This window comes from Schistocerca serialis, chromosome 9, assembly GCF_023864345.2.
Source record: "Schistocerca serialis cubense isolate TAMUIC-IGC-003099 chromosome 9, iqSchSeri2.2, whole genome shotgun sequence".
NCBI classification, from domain to species: Eukaryota; Metazoa; Arthropoda; class Insecta; order Orthoptera; family Acrididae; genus Schistocerca; species Schistocerca serialis.
In genome coordinates, this window is record NC_064646.1 from 439,326,410 (window position 1) to 439,344,916 (window position 18,507).

Here is an 18,507-nt window from a genome sequence, read left to right on the forward strand (position 1 = left end):
CAAAAACGCGCGCGTATACACACACACACACACACACACACACACACACACACACACACACACAACCACAGTATCTGGCAGCTGAAGGCACCATGGTCATTTGTGTGTGTGTGTGTGTGTGTGTGTGTGTGTGTGTGTGTGTGTGTGTGTGTGTGTTTGTGTGTGTGCGCGTGCGTGCGTATTTTTGACAAAGGCCTTGTTGGCCAAAAGCTTATTTTGTGACAGTCTTTTAGTTACACCTATCTGTGACCCAAATCTCCACTATATGGTGGGAAGCAACCATCCTTTTCATAATTGCGAGGGGGTGATAGGCTGGGGAAACTGTTGAGTGGTGAGTGTCGGGACATAATAATCTTATTTGTCAGTTTGCACAAAGGGCACCACCCCTGGTCGGGTAGTAGGAGGCCATATAGCCCACAAAAAAGGAAATCAGTACAGTTGCAGTTTCATGTAATGTCAACATTGCTAGAGAAAGTGGATTAGGTTAGCTGGAGCAGAACAGGGAAAGAATTAGAAACAACCTTATAAAATGAGACATTCTGGCATTCATCTGGAACATGTAGGAAATATATTTTTAAACAAATATTTCTCAGAACATTTGTGTTGTATTTGTTAACTTGTTCTTGTGATGACAGGTAAAATGGCAACAAGAATAGCTCAGAACATTGTTCTGTGATATTTAAGTTAGCAATGTTATATCAAGTATGCAATGTGATTTCAAACATGGAAGTACAAAGCAATAGTTCAGTACAAATGAGCAACCAGCAACAAGGAATGCATTAATTTTGCATTAAACTATTACTAGTGCATAGTTAGCTTTCAGTACTATGAAAAGGATAACTGCTACTCATCATGTAGAGGAGATGCTGATTCACAGATAGGCACAACAAAAGGACTGTCAGGAAATGAGCTTTTGGCCAGCAAGGCCTTCATTGGAGGTAGAACATATACACACACATTCTCATGCAAAAACAATTCACACATCCATGACTGCAGTTTGTGGCTGCTGAAGCCACAACAGCCTCAGCAGCCAGGAACTAGTCATGTGCGTGTGAATTGCATTTTGTGTGTGTGTGTGTGTGTGTGTGTGTGTGTGTGTGTGTGTGAGAGAGAGAGAGAGAGAGAGAGAGAGAGAGAGAGAGAGAGAGAGAGAGAGTGTGCGCGCGCGTGTGTGTGCTATCTCCGATGAAGGTCTCGTTGGCCGAAAGCTCATTTCCTGACAGTCTTTTCATTGTGCCTATTTGCGACTCAGCATCTCCACTATATGGTGAGTAGCAACTAACTTTTTCATAATATTGTAACATTCTAGCATTGATTTTTCCTTTGTTAATTTTTCTGTGATGTTCACATTAAGAACAAGTGTGACTGTGGACAGATCACAATGTGTGGACAAGGGGGTAGTCTTAAGTTTTAATTGTCACCTTGAAAAAAATAGTGTTACGACCATAAAAACTGGTGGTGGTGTCTGTCCTCTTTTTTTGTATTCAGTCTTCAGCGTGAAACATTTTTCCCAGTAATGGACAATTTGGCAGAGACCTCAATAGCAGAAGTCAGCATTTTTGCTGTTCAAGAAACATTCCACCTCAAAACTCAACTTGTAATCAATCTGGAAAAGCCTGCCATGCAATGGTTTCTTCATCTGGGGAAAGTGGATTAAGTCGCTGGGCGCAATGTCGAGAGACCACATTGGGGGAAAAGGGTGGTGAAACAATCTTTTACGGTCCAAGCAGAGCCCAGTCAATGATGACCAAATCATGGTCAAATGATGGGAGGAGAAGATCGAGTAGTCGTAAACTTTGGTGGGAGGAATGTCGTGAACAACATACTAAAAATCCTGACCACTGGTGTGCGAGCATGGTGGTTTGGGGCATTTAAGGGTCACATTTTTTATGTTTTTCTTGAATAACTCGAAATCCGCAGCTTCCATCGCAAAAGTGTCAAAGTACAAAATTCAACTACTTTACATTTTCTACGAAAAAACTCCTGCTCATTTTTTTTCTCTAAATAGTTTCTGCTCTGCAGGGGTCAGAGGTACTGCATATTTTTATGCAATTTAATGTGTTTTGATGGTATAGAATTAATGTTTACTGTCAAAGAAACTGGGTGAAGAACAAATATTAAATGTGTGTACCTCATCTAAGTGGAGTAGAGCTGTATTAAGGAATAAAATATGTTCTGGGGACATAACGGGGTGGAAGGAGACAGGATGGAGGGTAGAAGTGTGAGGGAAGATGGGCCACCAGACTACCAAGTCATGCACTTCCTGCATTCATAGGTTTGCAAACAGAATAGCAAGCAGGCACCCCCCCCCCCCCCCCCTCCATCACTCCACCTACCTCATTACACCACAACATGCAACTAAAGTGTGTTTCACAAAGCAATACCGACCCTCTGTAATGTGCCTTACGAATCACAGGTGACGCGCCGCACAGACATGCCCACAGTTTTTTAATTTTCCAAAAAGTGCAATAATATTACACACAATACAGATAAGAGCTACTAATAATGGACAGAATTTATGTAAATCCCTGAAAACAGTTCTAAACTGCAACAGGGGAAACTGATTCTTAGTCACCCAGTACCGCAGCTGTAGCATTCTTCCAGGAAAGACAGCTGCTTGCTTTTCATTTTGCAGACAGACTACACATCTCCAGCATTTCGTGTCCAGTTCTTTTATGTGAGTAGACAAAAATAACTTCATTGAGCTCTTGTTTATATAGTGGAGTTATTTTGTGTTTATGGTATGAGTGCTTGTTTGCAGTTGTTAAGTAGGCTATTATGTAAAAATATTGAACAGCTGAAGCTCTCAACTGTCTACCACACAGAAGAGCCTATGACAAGTGTAAAATGCTTCAATATGTATTCAATGTCAGTTTCATTGTCTCCACTATTACTGGCTAGAATATTTTTCCCAACTTGATGGGTGTCAAATGTATCGCCACAGCCTCCGCTCTCTCAACATGAGAAGAGGCCCAGAGACTATTGTCTCCCTCTGCAACAGAATCATGTCATCTGTGTGTTACTGAACTCCAGATATCTCTACATAAAACAAGCAAAGCATAAGAGCAGAGTACTGTTCTAGACTTGAACAGGGTCAATCCCACTCGATTGGACATACTATCACCCACTTTGGAAGATGTACTGTAGATGTGTGGTAAGTAGCTCCACTCAGTGCAGTCAACTCTACAAGTGCAGCAGTTCCTGAATGGAAGAGATCTATGCAGTCTACCAGTAACATAATCAATGATTAGAGAAGTGCAGTCTCTTACTGGTCAGTTACTGATTTGCCACCAAGTGACTACAACAAAATTACATGGCTTCACAATATGATACACAGCAGCAAGATACCACATTTACCCATCCAATTCCTTTCCCAACAACACAGCAAAGGTCCCTGACAACCTGAAACAAATTCTATATTTCCCAACAACTGATTGTATGGATGTATTTTACACTTAACATCTGCAAATAAGCTCTCATTTAATAAAATGAGAATAACTTTGCTATATAAACAAGAGTTCAATGAAGTTATTTTGTCTACTCACATAAGAGAGCTGGACCGGAAACTGCTGGGGAGGTGGAACTAGTCTGCAAAATGGAGAGCGGTCAGCACTTGTGATGGGGGAATTTGCATTTCCCGGAATAATGCTACAGCTGCTATCAGGTTGACTAAGAATCAGTTTCTTCTGGCAACATAGAACAGTGTGCAGAGATGTACATAGATTCATTCTCTGTGTGTTCTTTGCATTAGTATTATTACTACCTCATATCGGTATCCCACGTAATGTTAATGCACTTCGTGGAAAATAAACGTACCCGGGAATGTCTGTACATTGCGTCGCCAATGATTCATAAGTCAGGTTGCGAAAGGTCTGTGTAACTTTGTGAAACAGCCTGTAGTTGCTTCTTGTGATGTAGTGGGATAGTTTGAGTGAGGAATCGCTTATACCTCATCAATTTGCAGACTTATGAAAGAGGGAAGTTCATGACAACCATCCGGCAACCTACCTTCCTTCACACTTCTACAATCCACCCTTTTAAACCCACAGATCACAATTTATCCCCTAATAAGTCTGTACTGCACTTATGTGTGGTACACACATTTAATATTTGTTCTTAACCCACTTTGCTTAACAGTAAACATTAATTTCGCACCATCAAAACACTATTTTTAAGAACACACAATTTCTCCATCCTCTACAATGTGGAAATTATTAGTCCTACAGACAAAATGAATACAGCCTTCTTAGTATGAAATTTAATATAGTTTAATCTTGTACTGGGACTCATTTTTGATAAAAACTGTGGTCTTCAAGACATTAAAGAGAAACATAAAAAGGTGAAGTTAAGTTTAAATAATCCCCCTCCCCTCACTCATGGCACTCCCTCCTACCACTGTACAAAAATTTACATCTACATGATTCTCCTCCTCTTCCCTCCCCCCCCCCACCCCAACCCAATTTTCCTTCACTGACTGCACTAGTAAGCAGCATCTTCAAAATGTCCTCTGTAGGATGAGCCAGGGCATTTTCGTGGAGCAAAATATGTCCTCCTGGGCAGCTACCTCTGACACTTTGTCTTAAAACAGTCTCATGTAACTGCATCAGATTTCAGTAGCATGCTTCTGTGACTGTTTCCCCTTTACGAGCTAATCTCTTTGCGCCACATGTGGCTTTCTCAAGAAAACTCTCAGGATCACATGCCCGATAAAGTATGGGTTTTTGCCTTTCTCAGCAATGATGAATCCCTACATTTCCATTGCTTGCATTGCTCCTATGTCTCAGGGATACATTGCCCACTAATCTACAGCAATTAGATGGCTAAAGAGTCATCTGTATCAGTCTGACACAGGTGCAATGTTTCCGCAACTTCCTTGGTTTGGTTAACTTTCGAATGGATGTGAGCAGTTAGAGCTCAAGTGGTTAAAAACATCATACAAATCCTGAAATTTGATCTGCTACTGATTTTTGCTTTCTCTACCGTTACCACGATTGTGGTACATCAGTCTTCGAGCACTGGGGCCTCCACTCCTTGACAAAGAGATGGTCTGCCACTTCATTCTTCATTATTCAGACTTGTTTGACCATACTAAAAGTGACTGTGCCAACTAACTACTGTGTCATACAATGGTGTGTTGTTGTCACACATTTCCACCAACTCAGTACAAATTATTGCAGTGTTGTTTCCCACAAATGAAGGAAACAGATCACCACTTAATACTCTGATTTATCAATGTTCTGCGCTATTTTGCTTTGGCTTCCCTAGCAGCACGCTACAGCACTGTGGCACAGGGATTTCAATGTGCACCAGGCCTTCAGATATGCATCGGCAAACAAACAAAAAATTAAATTAAATAACATTATTTTTTGGATCACAATTAAAACTTGATGACTACACCTCGTATTCAGTCACATTTGTGTGTCTATCAAAGACATTTGCACAGGTGCTGCCCAACTTAAAGAATATGCACACACACACACCGCCGTTGGATAAGCAGCTGAGCAGCAAGTCGTATACTCCTAGCTCACTCATTTGTTACATAGTTTAATTCTTAATTTCTTTGCGTGTTTTTGGTACTTGCATTGTTTAATTCATAAATTTCGGGCGTATTATAGTATTTGAGAGTTGTAGCATCGCGTTTTAGTAACTGAATAGTGTAATTTCGCTTAGTCTCCTTCCGCCGCCGAGCAGTGTCAGCAGTGTGCAAGTAGCAGCATTACTGCATTTACTAGGCAATCTTGTATTTTAATAACCGTTTAAATTTTGTCGATTTGTTTGCGCTCTCTGTAGATTAGTTCAGACGTTCTTTGCAAAACAGTTTTTAGCATGGATAGGGACTGCAACTGCTGTGTTCGAATGCAGGCTGAGTTGGCATCCCTTCGCTCCCAGCTTCAGGCAGTGTTGGCTTCGGTCACACAGCTTGAGGCTGTTGCCAATGGGCATCACTGTGGGGGTCCGGATGGGGATTTGTCGGGGACGGCCAGCTCGTCCCACGCATCCCCTGATCGGACTACGACTGTGGTTGCCCGGGATACTGCTCGCATTGAGGCTGATCCCTCACCTGTGGTAGAGTGGGAGGTCGTTTCAAGGTGTGGCAGGGGGCGAAAGACATTCCGGAGGGCTGAACGGAAAGCCTCTCCAGTTTGTCTGACGAACCGGTTTCAGGCTCTGTCTCAGGCTGATACTGATCTTCAGCCTGACATGGCTGCTTGTCCTGTTCCCTCAGTCTGCAAGATCCGGGCAGTTGCAGAGGGTGGGCTTACTGGTAGTTGGGAGCTCCAACGTCAGGCGCGTAATGGGGCCCCTTAGGGAAAAGGCAGCAAGAGAGGGGAAGAAAACCAATGTGCACTCCGTGAGCATACCGGGGGGAGTCATTCCAGATGTGGAAAGGGTCCTTCCGGATGCCATGAAGGGTACAGGGTGCACCCATCTGCAGGTGGTCGCTCATGTCGGCACCAATGATGTGTGTCGCTATGGATCGGAGGAAATCCTCTCTGGCTTCCGGCGGCTATCTGATTTGGTGAAGACTGCCAGTCTCGCTAGCGGGATGAAAGCAGAGCTCACCATCTGCAGCATCGTCGACAGGACTGACTGCGGACCTTTGGTACAGAGCCGAGTGGAGGGTCTGAATCAGAGGCTGAGAGGGTTCTGCGACCGTGTGGGCTGCAGATTCCTCGACTTGCGCCATAGGGTGGTGGGGTTTCGGGTTCCGCTGGATAGGTCAGGAGTCCACTACACGCAACAAGCGGCTACACGGGTAGCGGGGGTTGTGTGGCGTGGGCTGGGCGGTTTTTTAGGTTAGATGGCCTTGGGCAAGTACAGAAAGGGCAACAGCCTCAACGGGTGCGGGGCAAAGTCAGGACATGCGGGGACCAAGCAGCAATCGGTATTGTAATTGTCAACTGTCGAAGCTGCGTTGGTAAAGTACCGGAACTCCAAGCGCTGATAGAAAGCACCGAAGCCGAAATCGTTATAGGTACAGAAAGCTGGCTTAAGCCAGAGATAAATTCTGCCGAAATTTTTACAAAGGTACAGACGGTGTTTAGAAAGGATAGATTGCATGCAACCAGTGGTGGAGTGTTCGTCGCTGTTAGTAGTAGTTTATCCTGTAGTGAAGTAGAAGTGGATAGTTCCTGTGAATTATTATGGGTGGAGGTTACACTAAACAACCGAACTAGGTTAGTGGTTGGCTCCTTTTACCGACCTCCCGACTCAGCAGCACTAGTGGCAGAACAACTGAGAGAAAATCTGGAATACATTTCACATAAATTTTCTCAGCATGTTATAGTCTTAGGTGGAGATTTCAATTTACCAGATATAGACTGGGACACTCAGATGTTTAGGACGGGTGGTAGGGACAGAGCATCGAGTGACATTATACTGAGTGCACTATCCGAAAATTACCTCGAGCAATTAAACAGAGAACCGACTCGTGGAGATAACATCTTGGACCTACTGATAACAAACAGACCCAAACTTTTCGACTCTGTATGTACAGAACAGGGAATCAGTGATCATAAGGCCGTTGCAGCATCCCTGAATATGGAAGTTAATAGGAATATAAAAAAAGGGAGGAAGGTTTATCTGTTTAGCAAGAGTAATAGAAGGCAGATTTCAGACTACCTAACAGATCAAAACGAAAATTTCTGTTCCGACACTGACAATGTTGAGTGTTTATGGAAAAAGTTCAAGGCAATCGTAAAATGCGTTTTAGACAGGTACGTGCCGAGTAAAACTGTGAGGGACGGGAAAAACCCACCGTGGTACAACAACAAAGTTAGGAAACTACTGCGAAAGCAAAGAGAGCTCCACTCCAAGTTTAAACGCAGCCAAAACCTCTCAGACAAACAGAAGCTAAACGATGTCAAAGTTAGCGTAAGGAGGGCTATGCGTGAAGTGTTCATTGAATTCGAAAGTAAAATTCTATGTACCGACTTGACAGAAAATCCTAGGAAGTTCTGGTTTTACGTTAAATCAGTAAGTGGCTCGAAACAGCATATCCAGACACTACGGGATGATGATGGCATTGAAACAGAGGATGACACGCGTAAAGCTGAAATACTAAACACCTTTTTCCAAAGCTGTTTCACAGAGGAAGACCACACTGCAGTTCCTTCTCTAACTCCTCGCACAAACGAAAAAATGGCTGACATCGAAATAAGTGTCCAAGGAATAGAAAAGCAACTGGAATCGCTCAATAGTGGAAAGTCCACTGGACCTGACGGGATACCAATTCGATTCTACACAGAGTACGCGAAAGAACTTGCCCCCCTTCTAACAGCCGTGTACCGCAAGTCTCTAGAGGAACGGAGGGTTCCAAATGATTGGAAAAGAGCGCAGATAGTCCCAGTCTTCAAGAAGGGTCGTCGAGCAGATGCGCAAAACTATAGACCTATATCTCTTACGTCGATCTCTTGTAGAATTTTAGAACATGTTTTTTGCTCGCGTATCATGTCATTTCTGGAAACCCAGAATCTACTATGTAGGAATCAACATGGATTCCGGAAACAGCGATCGTGTGAGACCCAACTCGCCTTATTTGTTCATGAGACCCAGAAAATATTAGATACAGGCTCCCAGGTAGATGCTATTTTTCTTGACTTCCGGAAGGCGTTCGATACAGTTCCGCACTGTCGCCTGATAAACAAAGTAAGAGCCTACGGAATATCAGACCAGCCGTGTGGCTGGATTGAAGAGTTTTTAGCAAACAGAACACAGCATGTTGTTATCAATGGAGAGACGTCTACAGACGTTAAAGTAACCTCTGGCGTGCCACAGGGGAGTGTTATGGGACCATTGCTTTTCACAATATATATAAATGACTTAGTAGATAGTGTCGGAAGTTCCATGCGGCTTTTCGCGGATGATGCTGTAGTATACAGAGAAGTTGCAGCATTAGAAAATTGTAGCGAAATGCAGGAAGATCTGCAGCGGATAGGCACTTGGTGCAGCGAGTGGCAACTGACCCTTAACATAGACAAATGTAATGTATTGCGAATACATAGAAAGAAGGATCCTTTATTGTATGATTATATGATAGCGGAACAAATACTGGTAGCAGTTACGTCTGTAAAATATCTGGGAGTATGCGTGCGGAACGATTTGAAGTGGAATGATCATATAAAATTAATTGTTGGTAAGGCGGGTACCAGGTTGAGATTCATTGGGAGAGTGCTTAGAAAATGTAGTCCACCAACAAAGGAGGTGGCTTACAAAACACTCGTTCGACCTATACTTGAGTATTGCTCATCAGTGTGGGATCCGTACCAGGTCGGGTTGACGGAGGAGATAGAGAAGATCCAAAGAAGAGCGGCGCGTTTCGTCACCGGGTTATTTGGTAACCGTGATAGCGTTACGGAGATGTTTAATAAACTCAAGTGGCAGACTCTGCAAGAGAGGCGCTCTGCATCGCGGTGTAGCTTGCTCGCCAGGTTTCGAGAGGGTGCGTTTCTGGATGAGGTATCGAATATATTGCTTCCCCCTACTTATACCTCCCGAGGAGATCACGAATGTAAAATTAGAGAGATTAGAGCGCGCACGGAGGCTTTCAGACAGTCGTTCTTCCCGCGAACCATACGCGACTGGAACAGGAAAGGGAGGTAATGACAGTGGCACGTAAAGTGCCCTCCGCCACACACTGTTGGGTGGCTTGCGGAGTATCGATGTAGATGTAGATGTAGAAACAGTTAGTCGTAAGTACCTTCAGTGACACAGAAGATTAAATGCAAAAACTATGAGACAACCAGAAAATATATATGTTCCAGATGATAGAACATCTCTCAAAATTTCGATTTTGTAATACAATTTATTTGAGCTCCTGGCAAATTATCTCACACACACACACACACACACACACACACGTACACACACTCCACCTTCCGTGCTGACTGTTTCAGCTGGCTTGTTTCCTTCAAACCACATAATCAGCCTGTCTCACGAAGTGTGTTATACCACCCATGGATTGTTTTATCTGTTCGAGATTTCACTTGGTATTTGGCACAAGATTACTGAACTGTCATAAGCAATACATATTTAGTGAATTTGAGGGAACAAAAAGCATGCATTGCTCCACCGCATGCCATGTGCTGACACATTTGCCCCCTAATATTCTGTAAATACACCACAGTACATATTACAAATAAAAACCTAGAGAGATTTTTTACCCGCAGATATGTCACTTCTTTGTACGTCTTGTAGATTTTGTGCAGTTGTCTTCTAAACCCCCAGAGGAATTTATGAATAATTCAATATATTACACATACAAAAATTAACGCTGATTGAAGATTTATGCTGGTAGTTTAATTCAGTTGTGCTCATACTGGAAAGACTGATCAGATTTTGTTCGTGTGTACATATTAAATGAAAGATTATATACGCTATTCCAGGCTTTCCTAAAAGTAGAGAATAAGATATGAAAAATAAGAATACAATGCTCATTGACATGAACAAATAAAAAGAACAAATTATGTAAGTCTGCAGGCTTTCGGGGCCGTTGTCACTGAAATTAAAATCTTCTGGGTTATTAGGCCGCGTCCTGTTTCTTCTAAAATGTTTACAATTTTAGAAGAAACATGACGTGGCCTAATAACCAGAAGATTTTAATTTCAAGAATAAATTAGTTGCATCACTGGAAACATTTGGAATATTCTGCTTGACTGGAGTAAAATGATAAATAATTAGTTGAACACTGGATCCATTAGGAATGTAACATTAAGAGGAGAAAAGAATATCATGTTTCTCAAGCTATTCAAGTTTTATATTGTGATTAGTAAAAGCAGTCATGGCTTGGTTCCAAGTAAGGTAAAACTACATCAAGTGCAGAGCAAAAAGAAATAATGTAATGGATTAATGTCATACCTCCCATCCTGACTATCACTGGTTGGCATTGGAGAACGCATACAGTATTTAATTGTGGCAAGCCATGACCGCATGTCATCTGTATCATGTGCTTCGATAACATACTCCATGTTGTTTTCCGCCTGAAAAGTGTAATCAAATCACAGAAAATAAGATAACTACATATGAATAGTTTCAGGCTTTTATGTTTAAAATTATATGAAGCCAAGAACTTATGAACAGACGAAATTAATCAGTGTTATTATGTACACTCTCCTTAATCTCTGAAAATCTACAACTACAACTACATACCTACTAAGCAAGGAACCATTCGGTGCAAGATAGGGGTATCTCCACTCACAAATGGAGTGAAGGAAAAACAACTGTCTATATGCTTCCATATGAGCAAGAATTTCTCTCACTTGTCTTCACTGTTCTTATACAAAATGTATCCTGGCTGCAGTAAAATCACTCTGCAGCCAACTGCAAATGCCGCTTCTTCACAATTTTCTGAATAGTGTTTCATGAAAAGAACACTATCTTCCCTCCAAGGATTCCCATTCATGTTCACAAAGCATTTTTCTAACACTAGGGCTCTGTATGTGATCTCCTTTATAGATGAGCTACATTTCCCTAGAACTCTCATAATTAATCAGAGTCAACCGTTCACTTTCCCTGCTTCTGACCTTAAGCGCTCTTTCCACTTCATATTGCTTTGTAACATTATGCCTAGATATGTAACTGACGTGACAGGGTCACGCAGTATATTGCTAACACTTATTTGAAGATTAAGAGAATTATTTTTTCCTACTCATCTGCATTAACTTAAATTTTTCTTCATTTAGAGCAAGCTGCCACTTATTAAACTAAGTCATCCTGTGTCCTACAATCACCCAAGGATGACACTTTGCCATACACCGAGCATCGCCAGCATACAGACGCGGATTGCTGCTCGCCCTATCCATCAGACCATTTTGTATATACAGAGTGGTCAGAAGCAGTCCGAAAAGCTTGTAAGGATGTTGTAGTCGAGGTTATGCAGGAAAATAATTGTTAAAGAAAACACTTGATACTTTGCACCATTTTCAATTTATTTACGTTGAAGTTATTGAATCAGGTCATCAGGTGCACAAATTGAAGCAGCCTGCCAGAGACAGGGTCACCAAACTTGTTCTTCATTTGGTTTCCCCAGACCAAACAAACATAGCTTTTGCTCACCTATGTTTCATTTATCACTTCTGAAAAAGACACATTTCAGTGATAATGAGCGTTTGAACAAACGGTAACTCACTGGTCCACAGATGTCTGTGCATTATTGCATTATTGTGCATGCAAGTGCTTGAATTTGAGCACACAACAACCTGATTGGCTAACTTCAATGCTAATTAACTCAGAAATGGTGAGACACGTCACATTTTTTCTTAACAATTATTTATCAGCACAAACCCTCTGAAACACCCTTCCAAGCTTTTCAGACTGTTTCTGACCACCAAGTAGAGAAAGGGCAGTACTAACACACTTCCCTAAGGCATTCCGGATGATACTCCCGTCTCTGATGAACAATTGCCATCCAAACAACATACTGATTTCTATTACTTAAGAAGTCTTTGAGAAACTCCCATATCTGGGAACCTTTTCTGTACACTTGGACCTTCGTTAACAGTCTACAGTGGGGCAGTGTGTCACGTTTTCCGAAAATCTAGAAACACAGAATCTGCTTGTTGCCCTTCACCCAAAGTTTGTGGGATACCATGCGAGAAAAGGTCATGCTGAGTTTCACATGAGCACTGCTTTCTAAATCTGTGCTGCTTTGTGGACAAAAGCCTTTCTGTCTAGAGGAAATTTATTATATTTCATCTTATAATACACACAAATTCTGCAACAAACCAATGTAAAGGGTATTAGTCTGTAATTTTGTAGATCTGTTTGTTTATTCTTCTTAAATACAGGAGTCACCTGAGCTTTTTTTTCCAACTTGTTTTCAATTCTTTCAATTGCTTCTCTACACCAGCGATGCCATTACAATGTCCTCTCTACATGGGAGTCAGTGCAATGGTCAAATGATGGTATGTCTGTATGATCTTAATGTGTGAATGATTTCTTAAACACAAAATTTAAAACTTCAGCTTTTCTTTTGCTGTCCTCTAACGCACTTAGTGATTTTACATAGGACCAGAATTATCTTAAGTCCTCGGCAAGATTTTTCACTAATGTATGACAGTGGAAGTTGTTGTACACTTCATGCATTGATCTTTTTGTAGGTACATGGATTTCTACTAACTTTTGAGTTTTTTCCATCCTTAATCCACTTACTCAGCACATAATTCTCCAGTGTGTTATTCACTATCAGTTTTAACTCTTCCCACAATAGCTCTATGTGTTTTATATTGAAGCTAAATTATCTAAGTAGGATGATAACAACTGATTGCCTGCTCTTTCCATCAATGACACTCTACTAGCCTTCTTGATGGATTTATTAACTTTAATAACCATCATCATTACGATGACATGATCACTAAGTCCTGTTCCTATATTGACAGTCGATAATGTCAGGCCTGTTTGTACCTATAAAGACTTAAATATTTTCACTGGCTGTGGGTTGCTGAACTAGCTGTGTGAAGCAGTTTTCTAAAAACAATCAATCACTTTCATTTATAGTATAATGATATAACAGAGATTTAAAATATGTTTGAAGCAGCAATACACACATCCTCCATCATGTGATTCTCAGATGTTTGCACAGTATGTCTGCATATGTAGACATACATTAAAATTTTTTTGAAATTCTAACGAGTGTGGAAGCAAAACAATAGAACCATGAAACAACAAAATAACTTATGGTTAATTTTATGTGGAACACACAGTGTACACGTTATTTTAAAGAAATAATAAAGTCAAGTAGTTTCAACACATTATAAAATTAATAAAACTTCAAAAGCACATATGGATCCTCCTTTATCTGTACCAGTATATCTTAAGAATATAAATATGCTGATAAAGGCAATCTTTTGTTTTTGTCTTTCAAAATGATAAATCTATTTTTCTCTTTTTTGAAACGTTTTAAGATATCTACTTGATCCTCTTTGTACCAAACATTCATATGTATCCTTCAAGCAACTGTGCTGTGTTGTGCTTGTGCACCTCTGCAAGCTCACTGGCTAAGCGAGTGAATGTCAGACTACAAATTCAAATGTCCAAGGTTCAATTCTCAGTTGGTCCTAGTATATTTTTTCTGTTACTGGTCACTTCTTTCACCTCTAGCAATGATTTATATTAATAATGTGAAGTTGTAACAAGGTACTATGCAGAGTCTGGGCAGATCTCTGTATCTACTAAGATAAATTTGTTTTAGTCATCACATGTACTACTAATGTAATATAATATTACACAACATGCCAAAAAAATAAATAAGAGTGCTGGCCAATAAATTGCAACATCAGGAAACATAGCAAATAATGAAATTTTAGTCATTGGGCATATACGAGGCTAATACAGAAAGTAAGGTTACAAGACTTTTTTGAAGTACAAAAAATGAATTTATTTTAATACAACTTACATGCATTGTAGTTAGATCTTGCATTATTTTTCCACATAATCACCATTTACCTCAATACATTTTGTCATCTGTGGAACGAGTTTTTTGGTGCCTGTGTCATAAACGTCTCCTGCTGCCTTTTTCAACCAGTTCTTCAGTTCGATTTTCACCTCGTCGTCGACGGAAAAGTGTTTTCTATGAAGGTGTTCCTTCAATTTAGTGAACAGATGATAGTCACTAGGTGTGAGTTCGGGGCTGTGAAACGGGTAACTTAGAACATCCCACACGAAGTCAACAACTCTTGTGTTGCATGGGCAGTGTGGGATGCACGTTGTCATGGAGACAGACTACCACTGTCAGCATCCTGTGACATTTGTTTTGTATGGCTCTGCGAAGTTTCTTCATGGCCTCACAATATCTTGCAGCACTTATTGTTTCATCTCTTTCCAAAACAATGAGCAGAACTTTTCCGTCCCAAAACAATGACATCATGATTTTCCTCAGTCTTTGCTGATTTCTGAATTTTTTGGCTGAAGAAGAATGAGGGTGGTGCCACTGTACTGATTTCCTTTTGCTCTCTGGAATATGGTGATAAGTTTCATCTCCTGTCACTATGGAGTTGTGAAAAGCCTCCACTTCAGTCTCAAAACAGTCAAGTTATTCAGAAGCGACACTGACTCTGTTAATTTTGTAATGTTTGGTAAGAATCATGGGCACCCATCGCGCACACACCTTGTGATAATTCACTCAATCAGTCATGATTTCATGAATAACAGTTCAGGCAAACTACAAGCAGGTCATCAATTGTCAAATGGTGACCAGAAAGAAAATGTTCTTCAATTATCAGTATCACATCATCAGTCACAACAGACAGCCTTCACTTCTGTCTTCATCATGAATTTCTGTCCTTCCAAAATGAAATTCTATACCCATTGCCTTGACATTACATCCTCTCCATAAACTGAAACAATTTCGTGATAATCTCAGTAGCGTTCATGCTCTTTAGGTAGTGAATTACAGCTCACACTTTGCACTTGGTGGGAGCTGGAATACAAATGCTCATTTCTAACAGTCACCACAACACTAATCGATGAGCTACTGATAGTTAGGAATGCTCATTCCTTCCACTGCTTTTCGCTACATGGCAGTGGCACCAACTTTCCCACTGACATTTCATGCTAAAGCTACATGCCTAGTAACCTTAGCTTCTGGATAACACTCATATAGTGTAGTTACCCTATACATTGAGCATGCATGATTAAACAGCGTGTACCTCCACAGCTGGTCTAAAGAGGTCATCTCACATCAGCACAGACAGAGGCAGCAAGCACTGTGTCATATGCAAACAGCCGTACATAAGTTGGCACGCCATGCCTTTGGCTCCTCTAATGTTTTCATGACTGTGACATAATTCGTTGTTAGACTGTGCATTAATACAAACCCTAATTTTGTGTGTAACTATTACTACATTAGTCAGTATATCTGTATTTTCCTTTATGTGGAATTGAATTAAAAGTTGGTTAATGCAAATTCTAATATCGTGTTTGTGCAACATTAAAATATTTTTGGTGATGAATACGGTATTCTAATCAGCGTGTTTCATTTCACAGTTCACAATGGTCAATATGTTGGTGGAAGAAATTCTTCATTCTCCAGTTAAACAGCAGCGAACTCTCACCAACCAGCAGCAGGCTCTCTCCATGGCACTAAACAATTTCACAGCTTCGTCAACATGCCACGGTTCACTGCCGTTGTCGCAACCCCCACCGTTCCTTCATATGATGATACTGCGGAGGATTGGGACGCATACGAAAAATGCCTTCGGCAACATTTCCAAGCTTTTGGTGTCACTGACCCCAACGTGTCATGGATTTCTCCTTGTGTTTACCGCTTTTTGTGTCAGCTAGCTCCCCTGCAGGGACCTGTCAGTTTCTCTTCTGATTAAATGTGTCAGTTTCTCTTCTGATTAAATGTGTCAGTTGCTCTCTAATTATCATTGCAAACATATTCATCTTATTGCTGCTCGCATGGAGTTCTACCATTGTCAAATGTGGATGCAACAGTCGTACAGAGCTGAGCATCAGAACTTCATGGGCTTAGCCAACATTGCCAGTTTGTTAGTGAAGCTCACCGGGACTCATACGCTGATTTGTTGGTTTGTGATGCTATTAATACGCTTGGTCCCCCAATAGAGAAGTTCATGAACACACTTTATGATGTGAAAATCCCTCTCTCACAGAGGTTTTGAACATTTCCTAGACTTTTGAAGTAGTTAAGGAAGCTGGAATTTGATTTGATTTATTGACCCACCTTTAAGCATTTTGGATGCAATTGATGTCATCATTTTACATGCATTGTATAGCTACATAATAAGTTAAAGAATGGAAAATCCAGGCTGGAATGTAACAATATTATGAAAAGAGCAGGTAATACTCATCATATAGCAGAAATGCTGAGTCGAAGATAGGCACGGCAAAAAGACTGTCGGAAAGTGAGCTTTCGGCCAACAAGGTTGTCAAAAATAGACAAAAAATCCCCATTGCGCCCCCCCCCCCCTCACACACACACACACACACACACACACACACACACACACACACACACACACACACAAAACCACAGTCTCTCACATAAGTGTGTGTGTAAATGCAACCCCCGCACACAAAACCACAGTCTCTGACATGAGTGTGTGTGTGTGTGTGTGTGTGTGTGTGTGTGTGTGTGTGTGTGTGTGTTGTCCATTTCTGATGAAAGCCAGTTTATACAGGACACATTCAGTAAATCAGGATAGAAGCTTGGTGTGAAGAAGCCCCTGTTGCATCTCATCCTCAGCCACCATCAGTGTCACATAAGCAGTTGCATGCTCCTCATGCATTATGCCCCTATTGCTTTGTTCAACACAAGCTGGCCATGTGCCCAAAGTGTTGGGCAATGTGCGATCATTGTAAAATAAGGGACATATTGTGTCTGTTTGCAACTCTCAGTCTCATTCATCAGACATTAACATGGACGTGAACAGTGTTTCCCAATTGATGGTAGCCCAAACAAACTTTACCTTGAAGTGAGTGTTATGGATAAGATGTTAAAAATCCAAGTAGACTTTGTTTAACTCTCAAATCTGTGTGGATCTTGGATCACTGGTCTTGTCCCATCTCTCGTCAGTTGATGAGTTACAACAAACAACAAAGGCCCATATTGGGACATTTTCTACTACCGTAGTGTATAAAGCAGTTGTTCAATCTTTTCACCTTTCTAGTGGTAGATGATGTCAACACTGAAACTTATTTGGGTTAGATGCCTTCTAAACATTTGGATTCTCTATTTCTGATGAAGCACATCTGATATCAGACCAAGTTCCACAACAACAACAACAGGATGCGCTCTGCTCAGATTTTTCCTCACTGTTTTTGGTATGCTACCAATTTCAAGGCTCACAAAGAAACCAATGGTACGCCCCCATTATATTTATTTTTTTTTCCCACCCAATCCCCATTGCTTTACAGGAGCAAGTCACAGCAGAACTCAATCGATTTACATCTTTGGATATTGTTACGGCTGTCTCCTCTAGTGAATGGTCTACTCAGATGGTAGTTGTCACAAAACCTAATGGCAATCTTTGGCTCTGTGGTGATTTTAAAAAGTCTGTAAATTCAGTCTATTACTCATACCTATCCCTTACCTTGTCAACTCTTAGCTCGGCTTCCTGGGGACCAATATGTTTCCAAAACAGACTTGTCTGAAGCCTACTTGCAACTGTGTCTATGATGATTCCAAACGTATCCTCATAGTAAATACCCCCTTGGAGTTATACCAATATCAACTTGCCCTCCACCTTAGCTTGTACCTCTGCTACTTTCCAATGATTTTTGGAGTGAATCACAGCCTCTGTACCAGGATGCATTAACTACCTGGATGATATTGTGATCTCTGGTTCCTTTACAGATGAACATTTGCACAACCTTCGTCCCTTGTTCATGGTGCTGCAGGCTGCCAGGTTGAAATGTAACTTGGACAAACCACAATTTTTTCAGCCATCTATTGTCTACCTTGGTTTGAAGTCACGTTGAGGTGTCAAGCATTTATGCCAGCATCTCGATGCCACTATGGCTCTGTCACATCCTACCAATGTCACAGGG

The 18,507-nt window shown here is 41.1% G+C and overlaps 1 protein-coding gene across 1 annotated transcript in view; it reads right to left on the reverse strand.

Annotated features, from left to right (window-relative positions):
• Nucleotides 1-18,507, reverse strand: part of LOC126418543 (SH2B adapter protein 2) — a 100,913-nt gene that overhangs the window by 43,586 nt on the left and 38,820 nt on the right. The window contains exon 3 of the mRNA XM_050085358.1: nt 10,858-10,979. Coding sequence (XP_049941315.1) covers nt 10,858-10,979 — 122 coding nt within the window. The remainder of the gene's footprint in view (nt 1-10,857; nt 10,980-18,507) is intronic.